At 37.9% G+C, this 26850-nt stretch overlaps 1 protein-coding gene across 1 annotated transcript in view; it reads left to right on the plus strand.

Moving 5' to 3' along the window:
- LOC150079541 (putative citrate synthase 2, mitochondrial) overlaps positions 1-23210 on the plus strand; it is a 132191-nt gene extending 108981 nt beyond the window's left edge. The window contains exons 8-10 of the mRNA XM_090383690.1: positions 4903-5004; positions 22521-22730; positions 22855-23210. Of these exons, the coding sequence (XP_090239816.1) occupies positions 4903-5004; positions 22521-22730; positions 22855-23019 (477 nt within the window). The 3' untranslated portion in view covers positions 23020-23210. The remainder of the gene's footprint in view (positions 1-4902; positions 5005-22520; positions 22731-22854) is intronic.
- Positions 23211-26850: the final 3640 nt, after the last annotated feature.

Genomic DNA, 26850 nt, shown 5'->3' on the forward strand with positions numbered 1-26850 from the left:
ATAAAGGAGTTTTGCCTTTTCACGAATGATGAGGGAACTTACGGAATTTTATTTTGAGTTTTCGGTCTTCTATCCACAGATTTAAAGCTTTTTCCATTTTTTTCTAATTTAACGTCACGAGTTACAGAGCAAATTTTTGAAGCAATTAGCGCGTTTTCACGGACACTACGGCGGATTTTTTCTTCCGATTTTTTGATTGATCGTACCGTTGACTCATTGATTTTATAATGTTTTGCCACTGAGGAGACACTTTCACCATTAGAAACTTTATCTAATAACTCAATTTTATTCACTAATGTCATCACCTTCTTTGATATTTTCACATTTCCCTTGTTATTCGTAGCCATATTTTTGTACGGGTTAGAAAGAACTTGTCCACAATAAAGTCACTTTCTAAAGTCACTTTCTCGAAAAAGTCTGTTTTACACTGAAAAACGGTAGATTTATCATTTTTGTAAGCATATCAATTTATAAATTGATAAATTTATTCAATTTATAAGCACATTTGTCACAGACATTCTCTCAGATATGCCAGACAAGCTGTACTTGCTACCTGGGAGTCTAAAACGCTGATGGAACTGATATTGGGGTGACACTCAAGTCAAGCGGACCCAATTTCGGCGAAGTCCGGACGGTCTGTGACAGCCAAATCTCTCTCTCTCTTTCAAAACAGTCCGAACACGTGCCGCCACCAGCCAACATCCATTTACTGTCCAACTTCAAACCCACAGAACCAACTTTTCATCTTCCTCATTTATTCATTCAACTGCTTTTTCTGGAACAACCTTCCTTCATACGTATTTCCTGAAAATTACAGTCTACAGAAGTTCAAGTCCAATGTCAACAAATATCTTCTTTCGTCTTCTCAACCTCCAACCCAAGCACGGTACTAAGTACTATAGGTTCTAATACCTCTTGTGTTTGGGGTTCACATAAAAAAAAAAAAAAAGCAAACGATGAAACCTTCCATGACAAGCGCATAACACATACTGAACAAGGATTAGCGAGAAACATCCACGCTCGCGATTTTGTCACCCCTCTCCCCCCCACCCACTGAGCGCTGTTTTGACCGGGAAAGATAATTCTAGCCACGCCCATGCTTTTTTATGGCAGAAAATATTCACGGCGCTTTAAAATTCAAATTTTTTTAGGTTTCATTTTATATTAAATCGGCGATCGCGAATACAGATACCGCGAATAGCAGGGGTTTACTGTATTTGTTCTACTTGGAGAATGAGTTTTGCACTAACATTTAAATGACTGTTTTTCCAAACCAGTTTTTGGTTTGGAAAATGAAAATCAAATTTCTTTGAAAATTGAAATCGAAAATTTATAGGGTGACAAATGTTTGGAATTAGGTATTTTTGCAATGAATTCTGTATAACAATCTTTGCTCTTGTGCCTTCAAATGTTATAGTAATTTGTTGACTATTTTTCTTTGTTTGATGGCTGTTGGGGCTCCATAAAACACAAATCTCTTCAAAGCTGACAAATTTTCAGAGACACAGAAACCTTGCACTTCCTAAGCATTGATTGAGTGGATTCAGATCTGGTGAATATGAAGTAGGGTTGATAAAAAGTTGGCAAATCCTTATCACAGCTTAGCAAATCAACAGCTTAGCTTATCATTTCTATGTTGTGAAACTACTGATTTTTTTTTTTTTTGCTGGAAAATCTATTTTGACCCCAAAGTATTCTTGTTACCAAGGAAGAAGTATGCCATTAAGGATTTACTCATGGCACACTTCTTAATTGACTAATACCTGCAGCTGTTAGGGGTAAGGAGGTGATTATCCAATTGTGCAATGCAGCGGTTAGTTTTACTGCTTGTGGCAAACCCTAAGTCACATGACTGAAGTAAATTTCTGCAGTTGCGTACCTTACAACACAGTTCATAACTTTATTGTTCAACTATATTTTGTCATTTTTGGTGTTAAAACTTCTGGGTAATAACTTGTTGGAAAAAAGAATTTTCTTGGTGTTCTTGATTTTCAGGAGCAAAGGTGTACTTTGATTCCTTTGAGTCGAACAACTTTCCTTGCAATCATGAGTATGTGTGGTTTTTTTTTTTTTTTCTCTTTTTTTTGTTTTTTTTTGAACTTATATAGCTTCACCTTGAAGAGCCTTTTAGGCAGTATAATGGACTGACATTGTTTTTCATTAGCTTTTTCAGTGACTGACAAAAATTTTGGATCATTCATATTTATCTTGTTTTACAAAAAGCAGTGTTCTCAATTTGTGGGTAACCTGGTTTTGGACGATCTGATGATGTACCATCCAGAAAGAAATCATTGAAAACAGCCAGTTTTTTGCTTCTCATACATCAAAAACTAAGGTTTAACAAAATCAAATGATGAACTCTGGACAAAGGGGGGGGGAGAATAAATTTGAGGTATTCTTTTAGTGCTATGATGTGCAGATGTAAAATGAATTGTGTAGAGTAAAAGTAGAGTAGCTTTGGCCTGTGTAGAGTAAAATCTACCTTTTAATTTCCTGAAGGAATTGCAGAGTATCCCCAGAAGCATTGTGGTACTTAGCATTAGTAGAGGCATATGATGCAAGAAAGCAAGCTTATGCAGCATCAGCCAAAAAAAAAAAAAAAAAAAAAAAAAAAGCACACTTCCATTTCACCCCTCCATTTGTTCGAAATACCTGTCTGGCTGAGCCTTAAATTTATTTAGGCTATCAACTTCCCCAACAAGGGATGGAAGTCTGTTCCACCAACCAACTATCCGCTGGCTAAAGGCAAATTTCTGCACATCTATCCTACATCTGTCTTTCCTCAATCTGAATTTATGCCCTCTCAGGTGATTATTCTGAGCAAGAGGAAGACTCCCATCGGCATTGAGCATGCACAAACCATTCAACACTTTATACACCTCTATCAGATCACCTCGCCAGTGCCTAGTCTCCAGACACTGTAATTTGCAAAACTTAAGCCTTTCTTCGTAGGAGCACCCCTTTGTTCCATTCACTAATCTTGTTGCCCTTCTCTGTACTCGTTCCAGCAGCTGTACATCCTTCTTTAAATGAGGCCTCCAGACCTGTATACAGTACTCTAGGTGTGGCCTGACCATTGCCTTATACAAGGGAATAATCACCTCCTTATCCCTGCTAGAAAAATTCCTGTATATCATTGACAAGACACCATGAGCTACTCTTGCAGCCTGTCTGCACTGCTCAGAGAACTTCATATCTGCTTGCACAATAACCCCCAGGTCCTTTTCATTCTCTACCACTGTCAGTGTAGTACCACAGAGTTGATACGTTGCTCTGGGGTTGCTGTTTCCCATATGTAGTACTTTACATTTGTCAATGTTAAACTTCATTTGCCACCTCTCAGCCCATCTGCTCCACCTTTCCAGATCCTGTTGCAGCAGCATAGCATCAGTAGTGTCCTTAACAACCCTGCCAACCTTTGTATAGTCTGCAAACTTGGACATTAAGCTTGATATACCATCATCAATATTATTTATAAATACAGAAAACAATAATGGACCCAACACTGAACCCTGAGGGACTCCACTAATAACATTAGTCCACGATGAGCAGTGTCCATTGATTACCACTCTCTGTCTTCTCCCACTCAACTATCCCTTTATCCATAGCAGCAATTTCCCTCCAGTGCCACACTGCTCCAATTTGTGCAGAAGTCTTCCATGTGCAACAGTATCGAAAGCCTTTCTAAGCTCCAAATATATAATATCAAAGTTATTCCCTGCATCCAGTTCTTTTGTGACTGCATGATAGTATCCAATCAAATTGGTCAAGCAAGACTTTCCCTTAACAAAACCATGCTGTGTCCAAGCTATAACTGAAGTCTTGTCTAGATGATCCTGCAGTGCTTCTTTAACAGGGCCTCCATTAATTTTCTTGGAGCAGAAGTTAAACTCACAGGTCTATAATTACTTGTCGCCCTTTGATCCCCTTTGTGACTTGGGGTCACATTCGCACATCTCCAGTCCATGGGTACTTCCCCTGAGTCCAAGGAAGCTCTCATAATTATGGCTAAGGGTTTGCTTACTTCCTTTGCTGCCTCCTTTAATATAACTGGATAGATCCCATCCAGCCGAGGTTTTTTTTTATGTTTATCCTCAACAATTTCTCCTCCACTTTCCTCTAAGTTTTTACAAAATCATCTAGCTCACTGTCAGTTTACTTCACCTCTGGCATTCCCCTTCCTAAATAACTCCTCATGTGTGAATGTCGATGCAAAATATTCATTTAGTTTGTTAGTTACCTGAGCACTATCATCAACAGTTGAACCATTGATATCAAGTGGACCAATCTGATTCATCCCCTTCCTTCTAGAGTTTACATAAGTAAAGAACTCTTTGCTGTTTTTCTTTGCATCCTTTGCCAAAGATTTCTCGTAATCTGCCTTCGCCTGCCTAACCTCCTTTGTAACTTGGTTACAGATCAGCTTATATCTATCATAGGCTTGTGTGTTACATGTTAATTTATATGTATCCCATGCATTTTTCTTCTCTGCCATATGTCTCATTAGTTCATCTGACATCCATTTAGGGCTAAACCTTGAACAATACTGCCTGCACTACTTCTTCATTGATTCTATTTTCTGTCCTTGCAATAGTCTACATAATACCCTAATTGGTGTGAAGTAGATGGTGTTGTAAGTAGAGAAATATACAGTCACTGAAGTGATACAAAAGTGCCATGAAATGTCTAAGAGAAATCAATGACAAATATTACTCTACTACCCTACACAGGCTGAAATGCTTAATTTTCAACTTATCTTTAAACAAAAAAATAATAATAACAATTAATTTTATATCTGAACTTTTGTTTCCCTGTGCAACTCTGATATTTGTTTTTGAATTTCTTGGTAGAATAAAATACTGTCTGTTAATATATCACACAAATAATATTTTATCCACATAGGAAGTTTTAGTGTGGCTGACCAAATTGCAAAAAGAACTGGGTACAGAAATAACAGATGACCAATTAAAAGAATTTGTATGGAAAACTTTGAAATCTGGCCAAGTAAGTATAATTAAGACATTATTAGCCTCATTAAGGCAAGAAATCTTTGATTTTGCTTTTAAGCTCTTTTGCTAATTCAGATACTTGAATTAAGCATTCAAATTTAAAATCGTTAACAGTTTAGAGGGTTTCAAATATAACCCTCATATTTTTTGGCATGTTATATTTGCTTTAACCCAGTTGTAGTCTGCCCCCCTAAACCTAGATTTTTAACCTTAACTTGAAAATTGCCACCCTGAAAATACTAATCATTTCCATAATTTTTACTCAATTTACAAAATTGAAACTCTCAATATACATAAACAGAAGTATATTCTTTGATTTCCTACCTTTAAATTGCAGCAAAAACTATTAATTCACTCAAAAACAGCAAAAATGTACAATCACATATCATTTTATGTAATTATGCCGCAAAAAAGCAGTGGCTGTTCACTTTGATTATATAATGTATCACTGTATTCGTTTGGATTTCGCACGTAACCCCATGCCTCTGGCTAAAACGAATCAACACATACAGAGCTATAATTAACTGGTCAAGCTTATGTCATTAGCATTACCAAGGTGATCCAAGGAGAAAATAAAAATGTAAGCAACTTTCTTGGAAAACAAACAGTTGAGCATCATTACTTTCTAACAATATTTTGCTTCATTGCTTTACGTAGTTGTAGCCAACAATATCAACGTTTTCTACATGTATATTTTATCTTTAACGAAATTTTCAGAAAATATTTCTATCGATAGCTGCGTTATAAACTTTGAAAACTGGTGCACAAAAGAAGAAAAAAAAGAATCGCAAAAATTTGTTTTGAAAAAGAAAACAGACCGCATTCCTTTCTTCGATATATATTATATCTACCCACTGAAAATTAAGGAAATTAATCTATCGGAAGCCACAACGGAAATGGGAAAAACTGCCGTAAAATTGATCACTACAGTGCGCATTTGATTAAAAAAGTTCTCTTTATTGTAATTGTTTTTAGAGGACTATATCGTAACAGCAGTTTCCTGGATGTATATTTGATCTTCAAACGAAATTTCAAGAAAATATTTCTATTGGTAGCTGCATTATAAACTTCGAAAACTGATGTCGAAGGAACTTCGAATGCATCTCACCTATTGTGCAAAAAAAAAAATACACTAAGAGTAACAGATTGTTTTCACAATCTGTTACTTTGGGAAATTAAGTAATTGTTACTAAATACTTCAATATTTCCTCGATATGCATTTGCTACCATCAAAAAAATTTCAAGGGAAAAATTCTATTTTTATAATTACACATATGCCAGAAAAATTTGCCATAAAGTGTGACTCATATGTTTGGATGCTTGAATTTCATTCTGAGCTGCAAATGTAATTTCACTTCTCTTGCACTGACAGAGTAGCTGTTTATCGAATGAAGGATAACAGGATTCATTTTCCGGAAATTTCTAGTTCCCTTCATTCACTTGGGGAAAAAACTCCTTAGGGGAGAGAGTTCACCCTTTCTAGTCCAACCCTAGAGAAAGAGAGACAGACAGAGAGAGAAATAAAAATACTCCTTTAGTGGGGAGAAGGCCAGAAGATTGTCAAAGGTCCAGAGTTGTAACTTTCACAGATGCTGAAGTTCTGATAAGTCACATTTTGGTCCGGTGCGCATTTGATAAAAAAAAAAAAAAAAAAAAAACACTTTGCTTTACTGTAATTGTTTTAGGGAACAATATTTTGCATTTTTACTTTCTAACAATATTTTGCATTATAGCTCTGTTACAATGTTTTGCTTTGTTGTTTTACGGAATTGCTGTAGCCAACAGTATCAGTGTGCACGACATTTCATCATAGATGCCAAAGTTCTAAAGTCAGCATTCATCCTAGAATGCTGAAATTGTAATAAATCTGATTTTGGTCCCGTGAGCATTTGATAAAAAAAAAAAAAAAAAAAAAATTTTGCCTTACTGTAATTGTTTTAGGGAACAATATTTTGCAATAATCCCTCTAGAAATATTAGTGAGAACTGCATTATAAATTTCAAACATCACTGTATGGCTTGTCCTTGTAAATGACTATGGTTACTTTCTTTTGAGTGACCGCATGTTTTTGCCTTGTACAGATGTTTTATTGTGGATACTTTTCTCCAGTAAAATCATCAGTGGTTGTCCTTTATTGTACCTAAAGTAATTCGTTATGTTGGGGAAATGGTTTTTGCTCCTAATTGATGTAGCACTTTCGAATTTTCCCAAAGTGGATTATCTGAACTCGATGTATATCAGAAGGACAGTAAAAGAGTTGATAATCGGTGGGCAGCATTCTGACAAATTTTCTGTTATACTCTGGGACCACCACATGGTCAGAGGGGGGAGAGAGAGAGAGAGAGAGAGAGAGAGAGAGAGAGAGAGAGAGAGAGAGAGAGAGAGAGAGAGAGAGAGAGAGAGAGAGAGAGAAGTACAAGAAATAGCACAACACCATATGACCATGGATGGTGAATTTATTCAGCTTGTGTACTAAAACAGAATTTCTCCCTTTGTGATACATCAAATGCATACCAAGAAAATATTTTCTAACAATACTTTTTGAACAGCCTATTAGCCGTAATCTGTTAGCTTTCTATTGTTCAAAAATATTGCAATTTTGTGAACAATGCACATTTCAAGAAACAATCCATTATTCATAGTGGATGATTTTTGCACACCAGTTTTCGAAGTTTATAACGCAGCTATCAATAGAAATATTTTCTTGAAATTTCGTTAAAAGATCAAATATACATCCAGGAAACTGCTATTCCGATATTGTTCCCTAAAAACAATTACAATAGAGTAAACTTTTTTTTTATCAAATGTGCATTGCAGTGTTATCAGTTTTTCCTGTTTCCAGTGTGGCTTCCAATAGTTGAATTTCCTTGATATTCTCTTAGGCAAGTAACAATAGCTTGCATTTGTCTTTTTTTTTTTTTTTTTTTTTCATTCTCAATAAAGCTGTATGGAGAACTGATACAATGTCAGAATGAACTGTTCTCACACTTCACTCCATAAACAAAATGCCCCTCTGTAAACAGAAGCGTGTGCTCTCTCTCTAAAACAACAAATGAATAAGATAGTGTTTCATAAGCCCTAGGCTAGTTAGGGCAGGGATTAAAAAAAAATAAAACTTAACTGCTTAAAAAAAATGCACACTTGATACTTGATGTCACATTTTTGTTGTTTGCATGAAATTGAATTGGGAAAATCGAAGAAAACAGTTCTGGCTCCAGCTATAGAGTTTCAGCTCTCTAAATAGAGTAAAAATCATAGAATTTATATGTTGAACCCAGTTGCAGTAGGTACCCCAATAGATGTGAATCAGGTTAAGGAAATTTTCTGTTTTCTGGGATTAATAAAATGCTAACTAAAATTGCAGTTGCCTCTTTAGAATAGCCTGAATTCATATCTCAAGATTTCTGTTCTCAAGATTTCTGTTGGAATAAACTTGTTGTTTTTCATCATATTTAAATTTTATACTGTTGGGGCCTTGGTTGTTTTGTTGATATGAGTGTTTTTGTTTGATTTTTTTCTTTGAGATGCATGTTGCTGGATATAGATTCTCTGCTGTGCTCTCAGTTTGTAGATAGAGGCCTCTTTCAGAACACAGTATTACACATCCCACATCAGTACCTGATATGAGTGCTCTCTCTCTCTCTCTCTCTCTCTCTCTCTCTCTCTCAGCATTAGAGAAAGGAGCAATTAGTCTTACATTGTGCCAGATTGCACCAGCAATTTGCTTAATCCATGTGGTATATGAGTTGTAACTTAGAATGGGCGGTCAACACACTATTTTGACTTATTGTGTGATATGTTATTTACACTCATAATCACACTTAGCAGGAAAGAAAAAAAAACATAACAAATAGGTCTGTTTACAATGCTGGTGGATTGCCAGGCAAAAATTGTGTGTAGAGAGAAGACAAAATTCTTGAAAAAGGACTATTTTTAATGCTGCTCTAATTAAAAATAGTCCTTTTTCAAGAATTTAGTTGTTTGAGGTTACAATGCAAATGAACAGCACTTAAAAAAGACATATAGGATCATCTGCCAGTCTACTGAAAGGAGATTCAATTTACCACAAAAAAAAAAAAAAAAAAAAATCCATAATTCATTTAAATGTCATAAATAACATCATGCCACTGTAATATTACTATTAATAAGATAACATAGTCATTAAATTGATCAACAGTTAAATTGTATGATGTATTTCTCAGTAAACTTATATATAGCCAACCCTGTAGAATCCTTATTTTGTAATATACACTCCCTGGCCACTTTTATTAGGTCGTGAGCTAATGGTATTAGCCATATGGTGCAAGGAAGCTCTAGATTTTGCCACACCGGCCAAAAAAATTTAAAAAAAATCATAATATAATAATTTTCCAAAGCTGTCAGCCTCAACCACCCTTGGAAGTACAGCCACTCCCTGATTAACGTAAGGATTGCGTTCCGCGGAACTCTACATAAGTCAGAATTTCCCTAAATGCTTTTGCAGCACTCGCAAAATTTTTTTTTTTTTTTTTTTATGTGAACCCCAAACACGAAAGGTATTATAACCTATAGTACTTAGTACCGTGCTTGGGTTGGAGATTGAGAAGACGAAAGAAGATATTTGTTGACATTGGACTTGAACTTCTGTAGATTGTAATTTTCAGGAAATACGTATGAAGGAAGATTGTTCCAGAAAACGGCAGTTGAATGAATAAATGAGGAAGATGAAAAGTTGGTTCTGTGGGTTTGATGTTGGACAGAGCGGGAATTATAGAAGCAAATTCAGAAGAACAGTGCCCATAAAAATATATGTAGAAGAGGCATGCAGCAGAAACTGTACATCTATGAGACAGCGAGTGGAGAGACTGTTAGAGATGAATCATTAATTAACCTAACTGCCCTCCTCTGAATGGAATCAAGAAGCCTGAGAGAGGTTTTGGCGGCACCACCCCACATGTGGGAACAGTATTCCATGGCAGGGCAGATTTGCAATTTATACAGAGTGAGCAGCTGTTTGGAAGAAAAGTAACGCCGAGAACAAAAGAGAAAACCAAGTTTTTTAGATGCAGAGGAAGCAATATTTGTAATGTGCTTGTGCCAAGAGAGATTAGAAGTCAGGGTAATCCCCAAAAGAGATATATCCTTTTGCCTAGAAATTGGAGTGTCACTAAAGATAAGCATAGGAGCAGAAGATTCCTTTTTGCGAGATATAAGACAAGACTGAGTTTTAGAAGGGTTGAAATCAACTAAGTTGTCTTTGCCCCACTGGAGAATTACCTGAAGATCAACATTTAAGGAATTGATAGCAGATTTTCGAGAAATTGAAGCTGATTGAGCAGGACAAGGTTTCTCAAAATGGAAAGTTGAATGCAATGTGCTATCATCGGCAAAACTATGGATAGGATTTCCAGTCAATGGAAGAAGGTCATTGATATACAAGAGGGAAAAGAGTGGGGGAAAGAACTGAACCTTGGGGGACACCGGCATTAGTGGAGAAGTTAGAAGACAGAGAGCCATCAACCATCACCCTCAGTGAGCGATCAGAGAGAAAACTGGATAACCAATTACTAAAAACAGTTGGCAAACCATAAGATGGAAGCTTGTTTAGAAGACCTTTATGCCAAACACGATCAAAAGCCTTTGAGATGTCAAGAGCAACTACTTGTGTTTCACCGAACCTTTCCATTGAATTAGTCCATAAATGGATAACATAAGCCAGAATATCACCAGTGGATCGACACTGACGGAATCCATACTGGTGATCGTTGATCAGACGGAAGGTTTCTAGGTAGTTTAAGAGTTGGCGGTTAATTGATTTCTCCATTACTTTAGAAAGAGTAGAAGTGATTGCAATGGGACGATAATTGGATGGGAGGAATTTGTCACCCTTTTTAGGAACTGGCTGGATATGAGCAAATTTCCAAGCAGAAGGAAAAACACCTTTAGAATAAGAAAGTGAAAAAAGGCGGCAAAGAATAGGAGTAAGTTCAGGAGCACAGGTTTTGAGAACAAGTGGAGAAATTCCATCAGGACCTGGAGCTTTCTTAGCATCGAGATTCATCAAAATCCTTCTGATATCCTTTTGATGGAAGACCACAGGAGGCATTGAATGGAGTGTGTTGGGAATGGTGGGAGGTGTTTTACCAAGATCATTAATACATGAGCTGGTAGAAAAATGGGATGCTAGCAGGTCAGCTTTATCCTTGGCTGAAGTGACAACAGAACCATCTGGTTTGGACAGAGGTGGGAGCAGAGATGGGCAAAACTTGCGGCCAATAGCTTTGGCAAGAGACCAGAATGCTCGGCTACCATTAGGGCAAGAAGCAAGTTTTCTACTCTTAGCCTGTTCAAACTCTAGTTTGGACTGATTAATAACTGCTTTACAATTGTTGCGAGCTTTGGTGTAGGCAGAAAATGAAACTGAAGAATTAGAAACAAGCCAATTACGATATGCAACATTCTTCTCTTGGACAGCCTTAGCACATTTATTAGAAAACCAAGGTTTAGATAAAGGACGAGATTTTAAAGTGGAGTGTGGGATAAAGGATTCCATTCCTGCAAGAATAATTTCACTGACATGATCTGAGCAAACGTTGACATCAGAACTTTTGAAACAGTAATTCGACCAAGGAAAAGAAGAAAAGAAGTCTCGCAGGTCATCCCATTTTGCATTCTTGTTATGCCAAACAACACGAGGTTGGGAATAGCCATGAGATAAAGGTTCCATTGGAGAAGAGACAATCACCAAGTTGTGATCTGAAGTGCCTAAAGGAGCTCTCACTTCGACCGTGTACTTAGAAGGGTTGTTTGTGAGAAAAAGATCAAGCGTTATTGGCTGTATGATTAGGACTGTCCGGTATTCTTGTAGGTAAATGAACAATCTGTGCTAGGTCATTAGTAATTGCAAAAGCCTCAGCATCTCGACCTGCTGGGTCGGTGTGACTAGAAAACGGAAGCCAGCTGGGGTTGTGAACATTAAAATCACCAAGGAAAATTACCTCACTGTTAGGAGAGTTGGACTGGAGCCAGTCAAGTTGCAACGAGAGGAAGTCAAAGAGCTCCAAGTGATTAGTCGAGTTGGGAGAACGGTAGAGACAACAGATGAATTTGACACAATGAGGTAGAGAGATTTTAAGCCAGAGAAGATCAAAGAGAGGAGATTCCAAATTGCCAAGTCTCTGACAGGGAATATCAGAACGGACATATGTACAAGTACCACCTTTGAGGCGAAAGGAATCATACAGCGAATAATTTGGGCATCTCAGATGAGCAGTAGTTGAATCAACCGATAACTGAGATTCTGTCAGAAAAAGTACATGAGGTTTGGCAGACTGTAAGTGGAAATGGACATCGTTGAGATTAGAATTGAGACCACGTATATTTGTGAAATGAATTAGGAAGTCCTTGGGAGGTTTAGATCTTTTCGCAGATAAGCTTGCTCTATTAGTTTGACAATTCATGGTGTATTCAATAGTAAGAAAAAGTGGGTGGGACATGCTGTATGAAGTAATGAAATTTTTGGATATGGCGTACATGTGGTAAGAATATACCCAGATCCTTGACATAGCGTGGCCTCGACAATGCCCCCCGCATACACACTACTCGGACTCCCTCCAGTCACTATCTGGCAGAGTAGAGGTAGCAAGATTATACACTAGCTGATCCGGAAGCCTCCTAGAGAGTTACCAATAGGTCCGGTCCAGTGTACTAACTAGCAGCCGGCCTGCGAAAACAGTTTTAGAGCTGTACCCTCGAAATGTAAGGAATATTGGATCTTGCCACGACGTTCATCATAACCTCAAAAGTCATCAATCATACTGCATGATGGAAGAGATAGGGAAGGGTTGACCGGAACTTAGCTCTAGAGACTAAACATGGGTTCCACCACTTCAAGCCTCCAATAAGCAAAGTGGTGGTATTTCACTGGTTGATGAGAGTCATCTTCCACCTAGTACTGCTTGATAACATAGAGGGGCGGCGTTCCATGTGGTGTGGGCGCCACACCTCGACCCCTGCTTACATTGGTTCACACCTGGGTGGTCACCCACCATGTACTTGTGCATGGGGGTTATACACAGGATTACTAACAGTCCCACCATCGTGAAGGTGCAAGCAGAGGATTTGGCTGTCACAGACCGTCCAGACTTCGCCGAAATTGGGTCCACTTGACTTGAGTGTCACCCGAATATCAGTTCCATCAACGATTTGATTGAAGCAAAAAAGAAATGTTTGACGAACATGTAAATAGAATTGTTTATTCAATTTTTTTTTTTTTTTTTTATCTCATGCGCAGGAAAAATTACAAAAGTGTACAAAATTACAAAAATTATAAAATTACAAAAAGAGAGGAGATAGGTATGACATCAGCAAGTTTTACCTTTCGAGCATAGTTGCCAGAATTAACTCTCCAGCTGATAAGCATGCTTTCTTTGCAACTGCAGAATCGGCACTGGCGACTTCATACTTCAATGTTTTGGAAACCAGTGCGATGCTTGAACCTATTAAACCACCCGTTGCTTGCCATGAACTTGGCTTGGGGTTCGTCATACTTATCCTTAATATCTTCGTAAGTACTTCTTGCTTTTGCTTGAATGGCCATTGGACTCAGGGGCACTTGCTTCTGAATCTGATTTTCCATCCATATTATTAATAGCTTTTCCATCTTTGATATAGCACCTGAGAACTGTTTTGTGATCACTGGTGATCTTAAAAGATCCTTTAACATGTTCTTTTATATGCGCACTGTCCCTTAAAATAGTATTCGCTGTTGAAGCAGTGAGACCTAATTCTGTTCAAATTGATGACAAACTTTGACCCGCTTTGTACTTAATTAATTATCTTAATTTCTAAATAAGTTTTGTTTCGTTTCCTAGCACTGCCAGCACTTGCACTTTCCATTGGTCCCTTTCCATTCACCATTGTAATAAGTAAATAGGAATGAAGAGAAGGTTCTGAAAATTTATTTGTTTTTTATATGATTGAAGATTTCAGTGAAGGGGAACTCATTTCACCATAATACCATAATGTAAAAACCCACAGAATTCCAGTTATCAGTATTATCGCAAATGCAATAAGATCAAGTTTACTACCCATTTATAATAGATTGCACTAACAGAAAAGCCCAATAAACTAGTAAGTGCAAATTGTTTTTATTGTTTTATGGTAGTGACCTCCAGTAATATGTTTGTGAAAAATATCAAAGGCGATCAAAATTGATTCTTATAACTTAACATATGATAACGATGAAAGTGTAGTGCAATTTCCATTATAAAAATGACCTTTTAGAGAGATAAATAGCTTATTTATATATAAAATGAAAATTTCAACTTCTAAGGTCTTGGAACGAATTGCCAAAAAAAAAAATGTGTTATTGGGTTCACACTATGATATTTTTACAATACCTCCATTTATTTAAGTTTCCACCAGCCAGCAAAAACTTATGTCGAGTCGAATTTCTGCAAGTCTAGTATTACGTAAGCTGGAGAGTGGCTCTAACTTATTCAAAAAATTGATAACTCACTGAATAAAAGAATTTCCTGCAATCTGGTTCAAACCTCTTCCCCTCCATAATGTGAATTTATGGCTCTAGTTATTGAATCATTTATAACAGTGAAAATTTCATCACCTTTTAGAGTGTGTATAAATTATAAAAAATTTGTTATTTAATGCTAATGTATGCCAGCAGGCTCACAAACTAATCTACTTATATGGCAATAATATGGTGACTATTTGCCAGATTAGTAGTAGAGTCAGCCTATAAAGAAAAGGTGCTCTGAGAAAATAGAAGTATTTTTGTTTTAATCTATAAGAAAATAAATTACTGCCCTTAGCAAGCTCTCTCAAAGATTTTCTTCACTATCTTTATTTTATTTTTTAGCTTATCTTTTATTCATATCTTCCCAGTTCAGCTCAGTCCTATTTAGTACAGTAGCCATAAACTCAAGGCTGCCATTTGGCACTCTCGGCAGATTTATGACTGCTGTTTGGGCGGTAGTGACATAGTATCACATGCCAAATTCAAGAGAATGCGATGATTTTCATATGGAAGCCTTCCTGTTCTCCATTAGAGGTTCATTTTTCCCATACACCGCTTATTTTTGATATTGATAGCTTTTGTTGTTGTTATTGTCATTGCTGCAACATGACAAATTGAACAATGGTCACCTGCAGTGAGAGTGTTAAACAATAAAAACTGTAAAATAGCACAACACCTATTCACATTAATCAAGGCACAAGTAATGAAATACCCAGTGGTAGCCAACTGAGACATACACCAGATTTTGCAATACATCAGTTAGCAAAGAAACACAATTTCACAAACATAAAGCAAAGGTGACCACATAATCTGCTGCACCATATGTCAGATTTTCCTGCAGTTTCAAACATTCTGTTCCCTTCTTTTCAAAAAAAATTATTGTATGCAAAACCATGTAGACAGGAATGCAGTTATACTACAGTCACAGCATGCATTTGTTAATGGGTGACCTTATATGACCAATCTGATTGGATACTCTGGCACAGTAACAAAGGAACTTGATGCAAAAAATAATATTGACATAATATACTTAGATTAAGAGGGGACCAGAAATTGGCAGTGAGCACCTTCTGCTGATCATGGAGTTGGTGTTTGAACCCCCATGAAGATCGTGAAAGGGAGAAGGAAGATGACCATGCATTAAGATCCAAACCTATAAGCTGAAGCAGGCAGACGTCAAATAGAAATACCAGTAGGAGGTCACTTAGAGACTGAGAAAGGCCAAGCACTAGAGAGTCTGAGGATTTGGAGGCAGCATGGACACTCTTTAGGACAGCTCTGCTTGACACTGCAATCAAAGCCTGTGGTAGCTCCCAAGTCGGCCCATGGAACAAACAAAGCATGGTGGAATGAATCTGTGAAGGCTGAGATGGACAAAAGGAAGGCTCAGCGGAAAAGAGTACCTCTCACTGAGTACCAGCAGGAATTATGAGGAATACAAGGTGCAAAGAAAAAAGCCAAGCAGACAGTCATAGCAGCAAAGTAAAAGTCATGGTTCAGGGAATTCCTGAAAATGGCAAAGAAAGAAAATCAAAAACTGTTCTACAGGGTCCTCAAGAACATAAAGAAGAAGGAATGTACCCCTGAAGTTCATCAAATCAAAGGAAGGTTTGCTTCCAGTCAAGGAGGATGAAGTTATCAATAGGTGGAAGGAGTATTTCCAAGAACTCTTTGCAGGGGATGAAGATTATGACGGTGAGGGATCCAGCTTATATGATGATATTGTAGATGCAGACAGAGCTGAGTGCATCTATACAAAAGATGAAAGCTGGTGAGGTGTATGGGTGACCTAGGAACAGATCTTCTATCAAGCTGGCATGGAAGATTAAGAAGATACCAGCAGACTGGGATTTGTCAGTCATTGTGCCCATCTTTAAAAAGGGTGAAAACTGGGAGTGCTAAAATCATCGAGGCATTTCCTTGCTTAGCGTTCCAGGGAAGATGTACTCTCAAATACTAGAAACAAGGTTGAGGAAAGAGGTGGAAGGGCAACTGGAGGAGACCCAACGTGGGTTTGAACAGGGAAGGAACACACAAGATTTTATCTTTGTGCTTCAGCAGATTGAGAAATCCATTGAGTATGACTCAGAAATGCAGCTCTGCTAGTTTGACCTTGAGAAGGCATTTGATAAGGTTCCATGTTGTGAGTTATGGAGAGTGCTGAAGAAGAAAAATGTTAGCAGAAGCTTAGTAGCTTTCATTAGGAGTTACTATAAGCAATGCCGTAATTATGCAAGAACTGGTAATGCTAAGTCAGAAGAATTCTTGACAACATCGGGTGTGAGGCAAGGAGACATTCGTTCCCATATCTCTTCATCATAATCATGGATGACATCAAGGACTGCAAGGCACGTACTAGTCCTTTCTAGTTGGGAAATTGGATGATGAGGCCTGTTGTCATCTGTGATCTTTCTTTTGCTGATGATGTGGCTTTGATAGCCAAGTCACAGGAAAATCTTCAACATAATCTGAATGTGTGGTGGGGAGCTATGGCAAAAGAGGAATGGTCATTATCTCTGGCAAAACCAAGTCTATCGTAATTTCCTGTATGCCATCTGATCACCTTAGATTGTAGAAACATTGAGCAGATTTAGCACAGTATTTGGGATCTATTATCAGATGATGGCTGAATAGATGAAGAGCTAAATGCAAGGATTACAGCCTCAGGGTGCCTGCACTAAACCGACTGCTTAACAGCAAGGAGTTGAGCAAGAGGACCAAGTTAGCTGTGTACAAATCTGCCTATGTATCAACCTTGACATACAGCTGTGAGTCATGAACCCTCTCTTAGGGTTGAATTTGAAAGTGTCTGCAATTCTGCCCAGACACAATAGGAGGGAGTATATGATGAGAGCCTTTTCGATCAATTCGGTTCTGGAGAGATTGTACAAGGCTCAGGGGGTAGAATTTTTCTCAGCCTGGTCTGTGCTTGTTAATAGGAGACTGCTTCTACAGAGATGGGATACACTTAAATAGAAAGGGTGCAAGAATATTTGCTGATGCTATCAAGGCAGTGTTAGGTGGGTTGGAAAACTGCTAGATTGGGGGGTACACAGACTGATAGATTAACAGTAGCCGCTGGCAGAGGTGAAAGTGATTCTTGCATTGCTTCTATTGGAATGAGCAGCAGCCTGGAAAACAAGATGCAGGGGATTTCAGAGACTGCTGGGAGTCATTACAGTACAAGTAAACACATGGGTTGTGTTAGGGTAGCTAAGAAAAAGAACAGATGCATGTATACTTGCGTGTACACCAGTGCTAGGAGTTTGGTAAATAAATTTGATGAATTTGAGGTGTTGGTCAAAACATCAAAGGCAGATATTGTTGGGATATCAGAGACGTGGTGTCACTGATGTAAGGAATGCAGAACTGGAATTTGGGGAGTACAATGTGTACAGGAAGGATAGATAGGATAGGAAGGGAGAAGAGGTTATTCTATTAGTCAAGAAACACAAAATCCAAGGAAGTGCAGCCAGTCGACATCACTGGACAGTGCAGTGTCGAGGCAGTTTGGTGTGACAAAAGCACTGGGAGATCAAAATTGAGCATAGGAATGTGTTATAGGCCTAATGACTCTGATGAGTATAATAAAAAAACTGTACAGAGAAATAGAATGGGTCAGTAAATTGAAGAGTCTTATAATGGGAGATATTACCTGGAATTTGTGGGTTGGTCACTCATACACTAGCAAGACTTTTGCGGATTTATTGGATGATTCTTTTCTACCTCAGCATGTTCGGGAGGCAACTGGAGGGAGTAATACTCTTGATCTGATTATTAGTAGTGATTCTTCATCCATTAAGAATCTGCAGATACAGGAACCACTAGGTGGCAGTGATCACAATGTGCTGAAGTGAGATTTACTCAAAGAGGTAACTACCATTAAGGGTTTTTGCTTTCGTAAAGGCGACTACGGAGGTCTGAGACAGTACTTAAATTCTATATGGTGGGATCAACTGATGGGGTTACCAACAGCAAATTCAAAATGGAAAGCATTCAAAGAATTTATCTTTGAAGCTACTAGGTTTTACCTACCAACTAAGAAATATTTTTCAAGGTTTGGGCCTGAATTGGTGTGAGATGAACTAATGAGACTGTAGCAGAGAAAAAAAATACATGGGATGCATATAAATTTATGGGTGACATGAAAGCCTATGATAGATATAAGCTGTTCTGTAACCAATTCACAAAGGAGGTTAGGCAGGCAATGGCAGATTATGAGAAATTTTTGGCAAAGGATGCAAAGAAAAACAGCAAAGAGTTCTTTACTTATGTAAACTCTAGAAGGAAAGGGATGAATTAGATTGGTCCACTGGATATCAATGGTTCAGCTGTTGATCCTGCTCAGATGGCTAACAAACTAAATGAGTATTTTGCATCTGCATTCACACATGAGGAGTTATTCAGGGAGGGGAATGCCAGAGGTGAATTAAACTCTGGCAGTGGGCTAGATGATTTTGTAATAACTGAGAGGAAAGTGGAGGAGAAATTGTTGGAGATAAACATAAGAAAGGCACCCGGGCTAGATGGGATCCATCCAGTTATATTAAAGGAGGCAGCAAAGAAAGTAAGCAAACCCTTAGCCATAATTATGAGAGCTTCCTTGGACTCTGGGGAGGTACCCAGGGACTGGAGATGTGCAAATGTGACCCCAATTCAGAAAGGAGGATCAAAGGGTGACACAAGTAATTATAGACCTGTTACTTTAACTTCTGTTCCAGGGAAATTAATGGAGGCACTGGTTAAAGAAACACTGCAGGATCATGAAGACAAGACTTCAGTTATAGCTCTGACATGGCATGGTTTTGTTAAGGGGAAGTCTTGTCTGACCAATTTGATTGGATAATATGATGTGGTCACAAAAGAACTGGATGCAGGGAATAACTTTGATATTATATATTTGGATCTTAGAAAGGCTTTTGATACTGTTGCACATGGAAGACTGCTACACAAATTGGAGCAGTGTGGCATTGGAGGCAAATTGCTGCTATGGATAAAGAGATGGTTGAGTGGGAGAAGACAGAGTGATAATCAATGGACACTGCTCTTCGTAGACTAATGTTATTAGTGGAGTCCCTCAGGATTCAGCGTTGGATCCATTGTTGTTTTCTGTATTTATAAATAATATTGATGATGGTATATCAGGCTTAATGTCCAAATTTGCAGACGTTACGAAGGTTGGCAGAGTTGTTTAGGACTCTAATGACAGTACGCTGCTGCAACAGGATCTAGAAAAGTTGAGCAGACGGGCTGAGAGGTGCCAACATTTGCAGTCTTATCACAAGCCAGTGTTTGATCTTCTTGCAACTGAAATATTTCAGTTGCAAGTATGGCAGGTGTTGCAGCATCTGCTTTCTAGATTGAGCTTTATTTTCAACACTGGATTCACCCATGAGAAAACTCTCTCCAGCAAGTGGTTATACTTTTATCAGGAAAAGCTTACTTATGCATATAAGTAAACCTTTTTTCAAAGAATTTTATATGTAAATTTTAACATTGGCAAATGTAAAGTACTATGTATGGGAAGCAGTAACCACAGAGTAACGTATCAATTCTGTGGCACTGCACTGACAGTGGTAGAGAATGAAAAGGATCTGGGGGTTACTGTGCAGGCAGATATGAAGTTTTCTGAGCAGTGCAGACAGTCTGCAAGAGTAGCTCATAGTGTCTTGTCAATGATATACAGGAATTTTTCTAGCAGGGATAAGGAGGTGATTATCCCCTTGTATAAGGCAATGGTCAGGCCACACCTTGAATACTGTATACGGGTCTGGAGGCCTCATTTTAAGAAGGATTTTGTGGTGTTGGAAAGAGTACAGAGAAGGGCAACAAGATTAGTGAATGGAACAAAGAGTTGCTCTTACGAAGAAAGGCTTAAGTTTTGCAGGTTACAGTGTCTGAAGACTAGGCACCTGTGAGGTGATCTGATTGAGGTGTATAAAGCGTTGAATGGTTTGAGCATGCTCAGTGCTGATGAGACTCTTCCTCTTGCTGAGAATTGAGGAAAGACAGTTGTAGGATAGATGTGTGGAGGTTTGCCTTTAGCCAGCGGGTAGTTGATTGGTGGAACAGACTTTCATCTTTTGATGTGGAAGTTGATAGCCTAAATAAATTAAGGCTGAGCCGGACAGGTATTTGGAACGAACAGAGGAGTGAAATGGGAGCTGTTTTTTTTTTTTTTTTTTGTCTCCTGGCTGATGCTGCGTATGCTTGCTTTCTTGTATCGTATGCCTCTACTAATGCTAATGCTCTCCTTTAAGCATTGGAGCGGATTGCAGGCTCATGAGATGAGGTACCTTCATAGAGTGGATCAGAAGACAAGATGAGACATAGTCCACAATCAAACTCTACAGGATAAATTGAACGTAATTCCTCTTCAAATGCAGATCTAAGGAGCTCAACTTCGATAGTGTGAACATGTCATCAGAATGGTTGACAACAGATTTCCACATTTGGCTTGGGCAGCCAAACCCTCTGGACCAAGGAGAGGCCACAATTGAAATGAGAAGATAATATCCATAATAACCTGGCTGGGGGGGGGAGTGAACTGGAGACAGGTCAGAACCATTGCTCATGACAGGAAAAGATGGCGATATCTCTGTGAAACTCTGACACTATCTGGTACAAGAGGAGCAACTAAGTAAAGTATACTTAGATTTCAGAGAAGCTATACAAATCAGAGCAATGTGGCATTAATGGCACGTTACTGCTATGGATAAAGGGATGCTTGAGTGGGAAAATACAGAGTGGTTATCAATGGATACTACTCTTCTTGAACTAATGTTATTAGTAGAGTTCACTAAGGGTTCAGTGCTGGACCCATTGTGAGGCGCCTCCGTAGCCAGGTGGGAAGGAGCAGTAGTGCATAGCACATGCTTCTTGATTAGACCGGGGTTCAAGCCCGTCACCGCCAAATACGGAGGATGCGGAAAGGTCAGGGAATGACCACCGCATATCCCGGAGCAATATGGCCTTAGTTGCTAATGCTCCTAAAAACCAAATAACAATAACAGCTGGACCCATTGTTGTTTTATATACGATATATAGGAATTTTGCTGACAGGGGATGTGATTATCCCGGTATACAAGGCAATGGTCAGGCCACACCTAGAGTACAAGTCTGGAGGCCTCATTTTAGGAAGGATGTAGAGTTGCTAGAAAGAGTACAAAGAAGGGCAACAAGATTGGTGGGGGAACAAAGGTGTGCTCTTACCAAGAAAGGCTTAAGTTCTGCAAACTGCAGCCTGGAGAGTAGGCACCTGCGAGGTGATCTGATTGAGGTGTATAAGGCCTTGAATGGGTTGAGTAAACTGAATACTGATGGGATTCTTCTTGCTCAGATTAAGAACCTGAGGGGGCACAGATTCAAATTGAGGAAAGACAGTTGTAGAATAGATGTGCAGAAATTTGCCTTTAGCCGACGGGTAGTTGATTGGTGGAACAGACTTCCATCTTTTGTTGTGGAAGTTGATAGCCTAAATAAATTTAAGGCTGAGCTGGAGATGCATTTGGAATGAATGGAGGGGTGAAATGGGAGGGTTTTTTTCTGACTGATGCTGCATAAGCTTGCTTTCTTGCATTGTATTCGTCTACTAATGCTAATATATGTTTAGTTGTATTATCAGCAATATTTATGGAAATCACTTGCATATATAAAACTAAGGAAAAAACGTTTTTTTTTTTTTTTTTTTTAGATTTCTTTCACCAAAAAGTTTGCTAAATCTAAGGGAAACAAGGCACAAGTTTTCCCAGTTAATTTTTGATTTTGAGGCTTTAAATGCTATTGCAGTCATGGTTTGCCTGCCATGTCACCCACTTATTAATTGTCAATTTTTGAGAGAATACTGGGTCACCTTTGAACTTAATACTATGTAAATATTGTAAATATCCTTAAGTATGTCTTAAGTCTTGATCCACTATAAGTAAAAGGTTGCTAATCATTGTTATGTGGCATAATGAGTGTTTTTATAACAAACTAAGTATGCTTTTGTTTCTTAGGTTGTTCCTGGCTACGGACATGCTGTTCTTAGGCAAACTGATCCCCGTTATGTTGTCCAGAGAGAATTTGCCATGAAACATCTGCCAAATGATCCTATGTTTAAACTTGTATCCCAAGTGTACAGAATTGTTCCTCCTATTTTGTTAGAATTGGGGAAAGTAAAGAATCCATGGCCAAACGTTGATGCCCACAGTGGAGTTCTTCTTCTGGTAAATAACATTTAAAATTTTGTATGCTTAAATTAAGAGTGCCTTTGTATAATTTCAGTTCTTTATAATTAAATCTTATATTTAAAATACTTCAAATTTCACAATTTTTCATTTTATTTTTCAGTATTATGGAATGAAGGAAATGCAGTACTACACCGTATTGTTTGGTGTTTCTCGTGCTCTGGGAGTTATGGCATCTCTCATATGGGACCGAGCTATGGGATTACCTATCGAAAGGCCCAAATCAATGACATCAGAAGGACTCATGAAATTAGTTGGAGCTGTATAGACTATTTAGTGTAAGTGAATGCCCTTTCTAGGGAAGTCTTTGTGTAAACTGCTTGCTGCTGAACTGACTTCTCAATACAGACAGTGATGACAGCATTTAGAATGCTGCACCCTGTGATAGACTGGAATTTGTGTATGTGATTTTCTTTAATGTTCCAAAAAAAATGATCTATATGGTAAAAAAAAAAAAAAAAAAAATTTCCATCCTCATCAGTTACTCAGGACACAACACACTTAATTGGTGGAGCATTTGTTGTATAGACTCAGCAATAGCCTAGGCATAATGGATTTGCTCACATCCTTGCATAAAGCTGGTCAGACAGTATCATCTAGCTTTCACACTTTTAAGAAGAAGTTTTTACCCTGTCATCTCACTTGTAGGACCGTTGGTAAAATAAATGGCGATTTAGTTAATTCTAAATTTGTGGAAGTTTAATGTAGTTTAGTAATTGTTATATTCATGATTTAGGGGAACAAGGTGAAGCAAAGCAAAACTAAGGATGTTGGGGGGGGGGGGCTTAAGGGAAGATGAATGTATATGCTCTAACTTAGATGTTTAAATACTATAGAAAATGGAATATAAAGGAATCTGAAGTTCAGTAGAAACGTTTTCACTCCCACTCCCCCAGTAAAAGTGAAGGAAATATCCCATGTTGACATTTATGATATTGACTAGTTTCAGCACTGTATATAGTGGAATTACCACTTCTCACTCATTTAGAATGGTCTGAGTTTGAATGCTGTTGAAGACTAGAATTCTTAGACTTCTCAACCAGGACTGTACTAGTCTCAAGCAAAGGAAGTGCCTCTCCCATGTAAAGTACTCTAGCTTTTTCAGCTTGCACAGCATTCACATCAGCCTGCAAACACCCATTTGTACAGCCATAATATATAGTAAACCATGTGAACTGGTGTTCTCCATGATTGGATGCACTGCGAGTGAAGTAGTTGATGCACCAGGTAATCTTCAGACAGACAACCAACCAGTCTACCGCTGTTGTGTATGTTAGATCAAATATAATATTAAAAGTAGTTTAGTCAATTTCTGTCTTCCAGCAAAATGACCAGCCTGTGTAGTTTAGATTACATGTTACCTGCACCTGTAAATGAGTTGGATTTCTGATACACTGTTGCCAAAGTATATCACCACGACCACCACCAATGAACATGCATGTAATATTTTGTCATGTGACGTTTTCACTCTGTATGAAAAGCCATATGACAAGCAAATAGGTTGAAAAGTAATTTAAGAAATTGCAGATTACTAATTTGAAAGGGAATTGATTTGATTGATCATCATTAATATGTCAAGAAAATAATTAACAATATCTGATAGTCCTTAACTGTACATGATGTGATTTCATGATGAAATACCTCTGGACATTTCTATAACTTCTGTAGATACTGAACCAGGAGAAGAATCAATGTGGGACCATTATCAGTGCTGACTGTAGAAATTAATGAATTTACTGGAAGCATGGTCCTCATAAGAATAATTTCTTACAGGATTTTGTCATTATTGTTACTTGGATGTAGGCAGCCTGCTGTATATAAGCAGCAGCCTGCCACTCACATCAAGCAAAAAATTGCAATGGCTGAGCAGTAGCATACAGTGAATGTGGTTGGTGGTGTGCAGGGAGAATGTATGAAAGGCTATATTGTGGAGTGGTTGATCATACTTCATTGTCCTAGTCAGAAATCTGTGGATTTTCTCTTAAAACACTAACCTAAATGCATTGTTTCTAACAGATAAAGAAGACTGTAGATCTATTATTTTGACTTTGGTCCAGTCAATCTTAAGTTGTTGGTTTGTTTGTTTTTTTTTTTTTTTTTTTTTTTTGTGAGAATGGTTTACAATATACAATTACTTATATCCTCATCTCAAATCCTTCCAAAAGGGTGTGTTGTATGTCTATATATATCATTTTAAACTGCTCAACTTTTCTTTAAAATTTGGATATGCTTAAAAATAGTAAGGAAAAAAAAATAAATAAAAAATAATTGAAGCTGACAAGGGGAAAAAAAGGTTGTTTTGAACATGCACATGATGCAAGGCATTGGAATATTAATTTGACTATACACTCTTAATCAAAAAAGTATATATATCCTAAGCTCATTGACCACTTTTCAGTTTGAAGATACAAGGCCAGTTCTTATATCAGTATTTCAAACAAACAATTCAGCACGTCTGGCTGTTAGGTTACATGGAGTCAGTCCTTGTCTTGCAACAGAATAAACACTTACTATATTGAAACACACTGCAAGGATGACTATAGATTTTGCAAACTGAGGGCCGGTCAATAAGTTCTGCACAGGTATTAATAAAATGACATAATTCATTAAATCTAAACAAAGTATAATTATAAGCCTTCAGTATAGTCCACCTGCTTGTCAATAACAGTATGTCATCATTGGCTAATTCTGTCAATGGCTGCTTTTACAGTGAGCATTTGTGCAAAGTTGTAACCCCATTGGCTCACATCTGGTGAGTATGGGCTTGGCACACCTAGGGTCCTTGAGCTGGATATCATTATTCTTCTCATTCTTGGTGATTTGCTTCTCTCTATCAGGGTAATTCAGGATTTTTTTTTTTTTTTTTTTGCTGTTCCATCATAAGCCTCAGGCTTCCTTGCACCATTTGGCTAATAATAATAATAATATTGAGCATCTGGGATGAAAAATCTCATTCCATTCCAGAACCATCAAAGTATGGTGGCCTAAGATCTGGATCATGGGCAAATTGGGATAACATCTCCCACTTATATTTTTCAACAACTCAAGTCATTTGGCTGTCTGACCTTGTGGAACCCAACGAATGCAAAGAATACCTGAGAAGTACCAATGACCATTGGTTTCATTTTGCTTGGCTGCCATTAACTTTCTTGAGGCTAGAGATGATGGAGTGATTGCCACTTAACTGAAATTAAAACAGCAGTCTGCTAAGTGGCAATCACTCCATCACCATCATCAATGCATCATGCCCATGTTTCATTAATTGTAATGATTTCTTTTAAAAATTTAAATGCTCTTTTCCATATGAACATCATTGTTGCTGTCCATAAGGAAAAGTTCTTTTTCATCTTCGAAGGTGGGGTATATAGCAAGGTGCATTTTTTCTCCCTCTCTTCCTTAAATATTGCTTTAAAAAATTATATAAACTACCATGGCTGATGCCAACATTTGCAGTCTTATCACAAGCCAGTGTTTGATCTTCTTGCAACTGAAATATTTCAGTTGCAAGTATGGCAGGTGTTGCAGCATCTGCTTTCTAGATTGAGCTTTATTTTCAACACTGGATTCACCCATGAGAAAACTCTCTCCAGCAAGTGGTTATACTTTTATCAGGAAAAGCTTACTTATGCATATAAGTAAACCTTTTTTCAAAGAATTTTATATGTAAATTTGCCACATGCTGCTCCTCCTCAGTTAACTGCATTTGTCCATAAGAAAAAGTTCTTTTTCATCTTCAGGCAGAAGGTGGGATATATAGTGAAGTGCATTTTTTCTCCCTCTCTTCCTTAAATATTGCTTTAAAAAATGATATAAACTACCATGGCTGATGCCAACGTTTGCAGTCTTATCACAAGCCAGCGTTTGATCTTGCAACTGAAATATTCCATCCAAATATTTCATTTATGGCAGGTGTTGCAGCATCTGCTTTCTAAGTTGAGCTTTATTTTCAACACTGGATTCACCCATGAGAAAACTCTCTCCAGCAAGTGGTTATACTTTTATCAGGAAAAGCTTACTTATGCATATAAGTAAACCTTTTTTCAAAGAATTTTATATGTAAATTTGCCACATGCTGCTCCTCCTCAATTAACTGCATTTT

Source organism: Mastigoproctus giganteus, chromosome 10 (assembly GCF_048544385.1).
Source record: "Mastigoproctus giganteus isolate SK-2022 chromosome 10, ASM4854438v1, whole genome shotgun sequence".
NCBI classification, from domain to species: Eukaryota; Metazoa; Arthropoda; class Arachnida; order Uropygi; family Thelyphonidae; genus Mastigoproctus; species Mastigoproctus giganteus.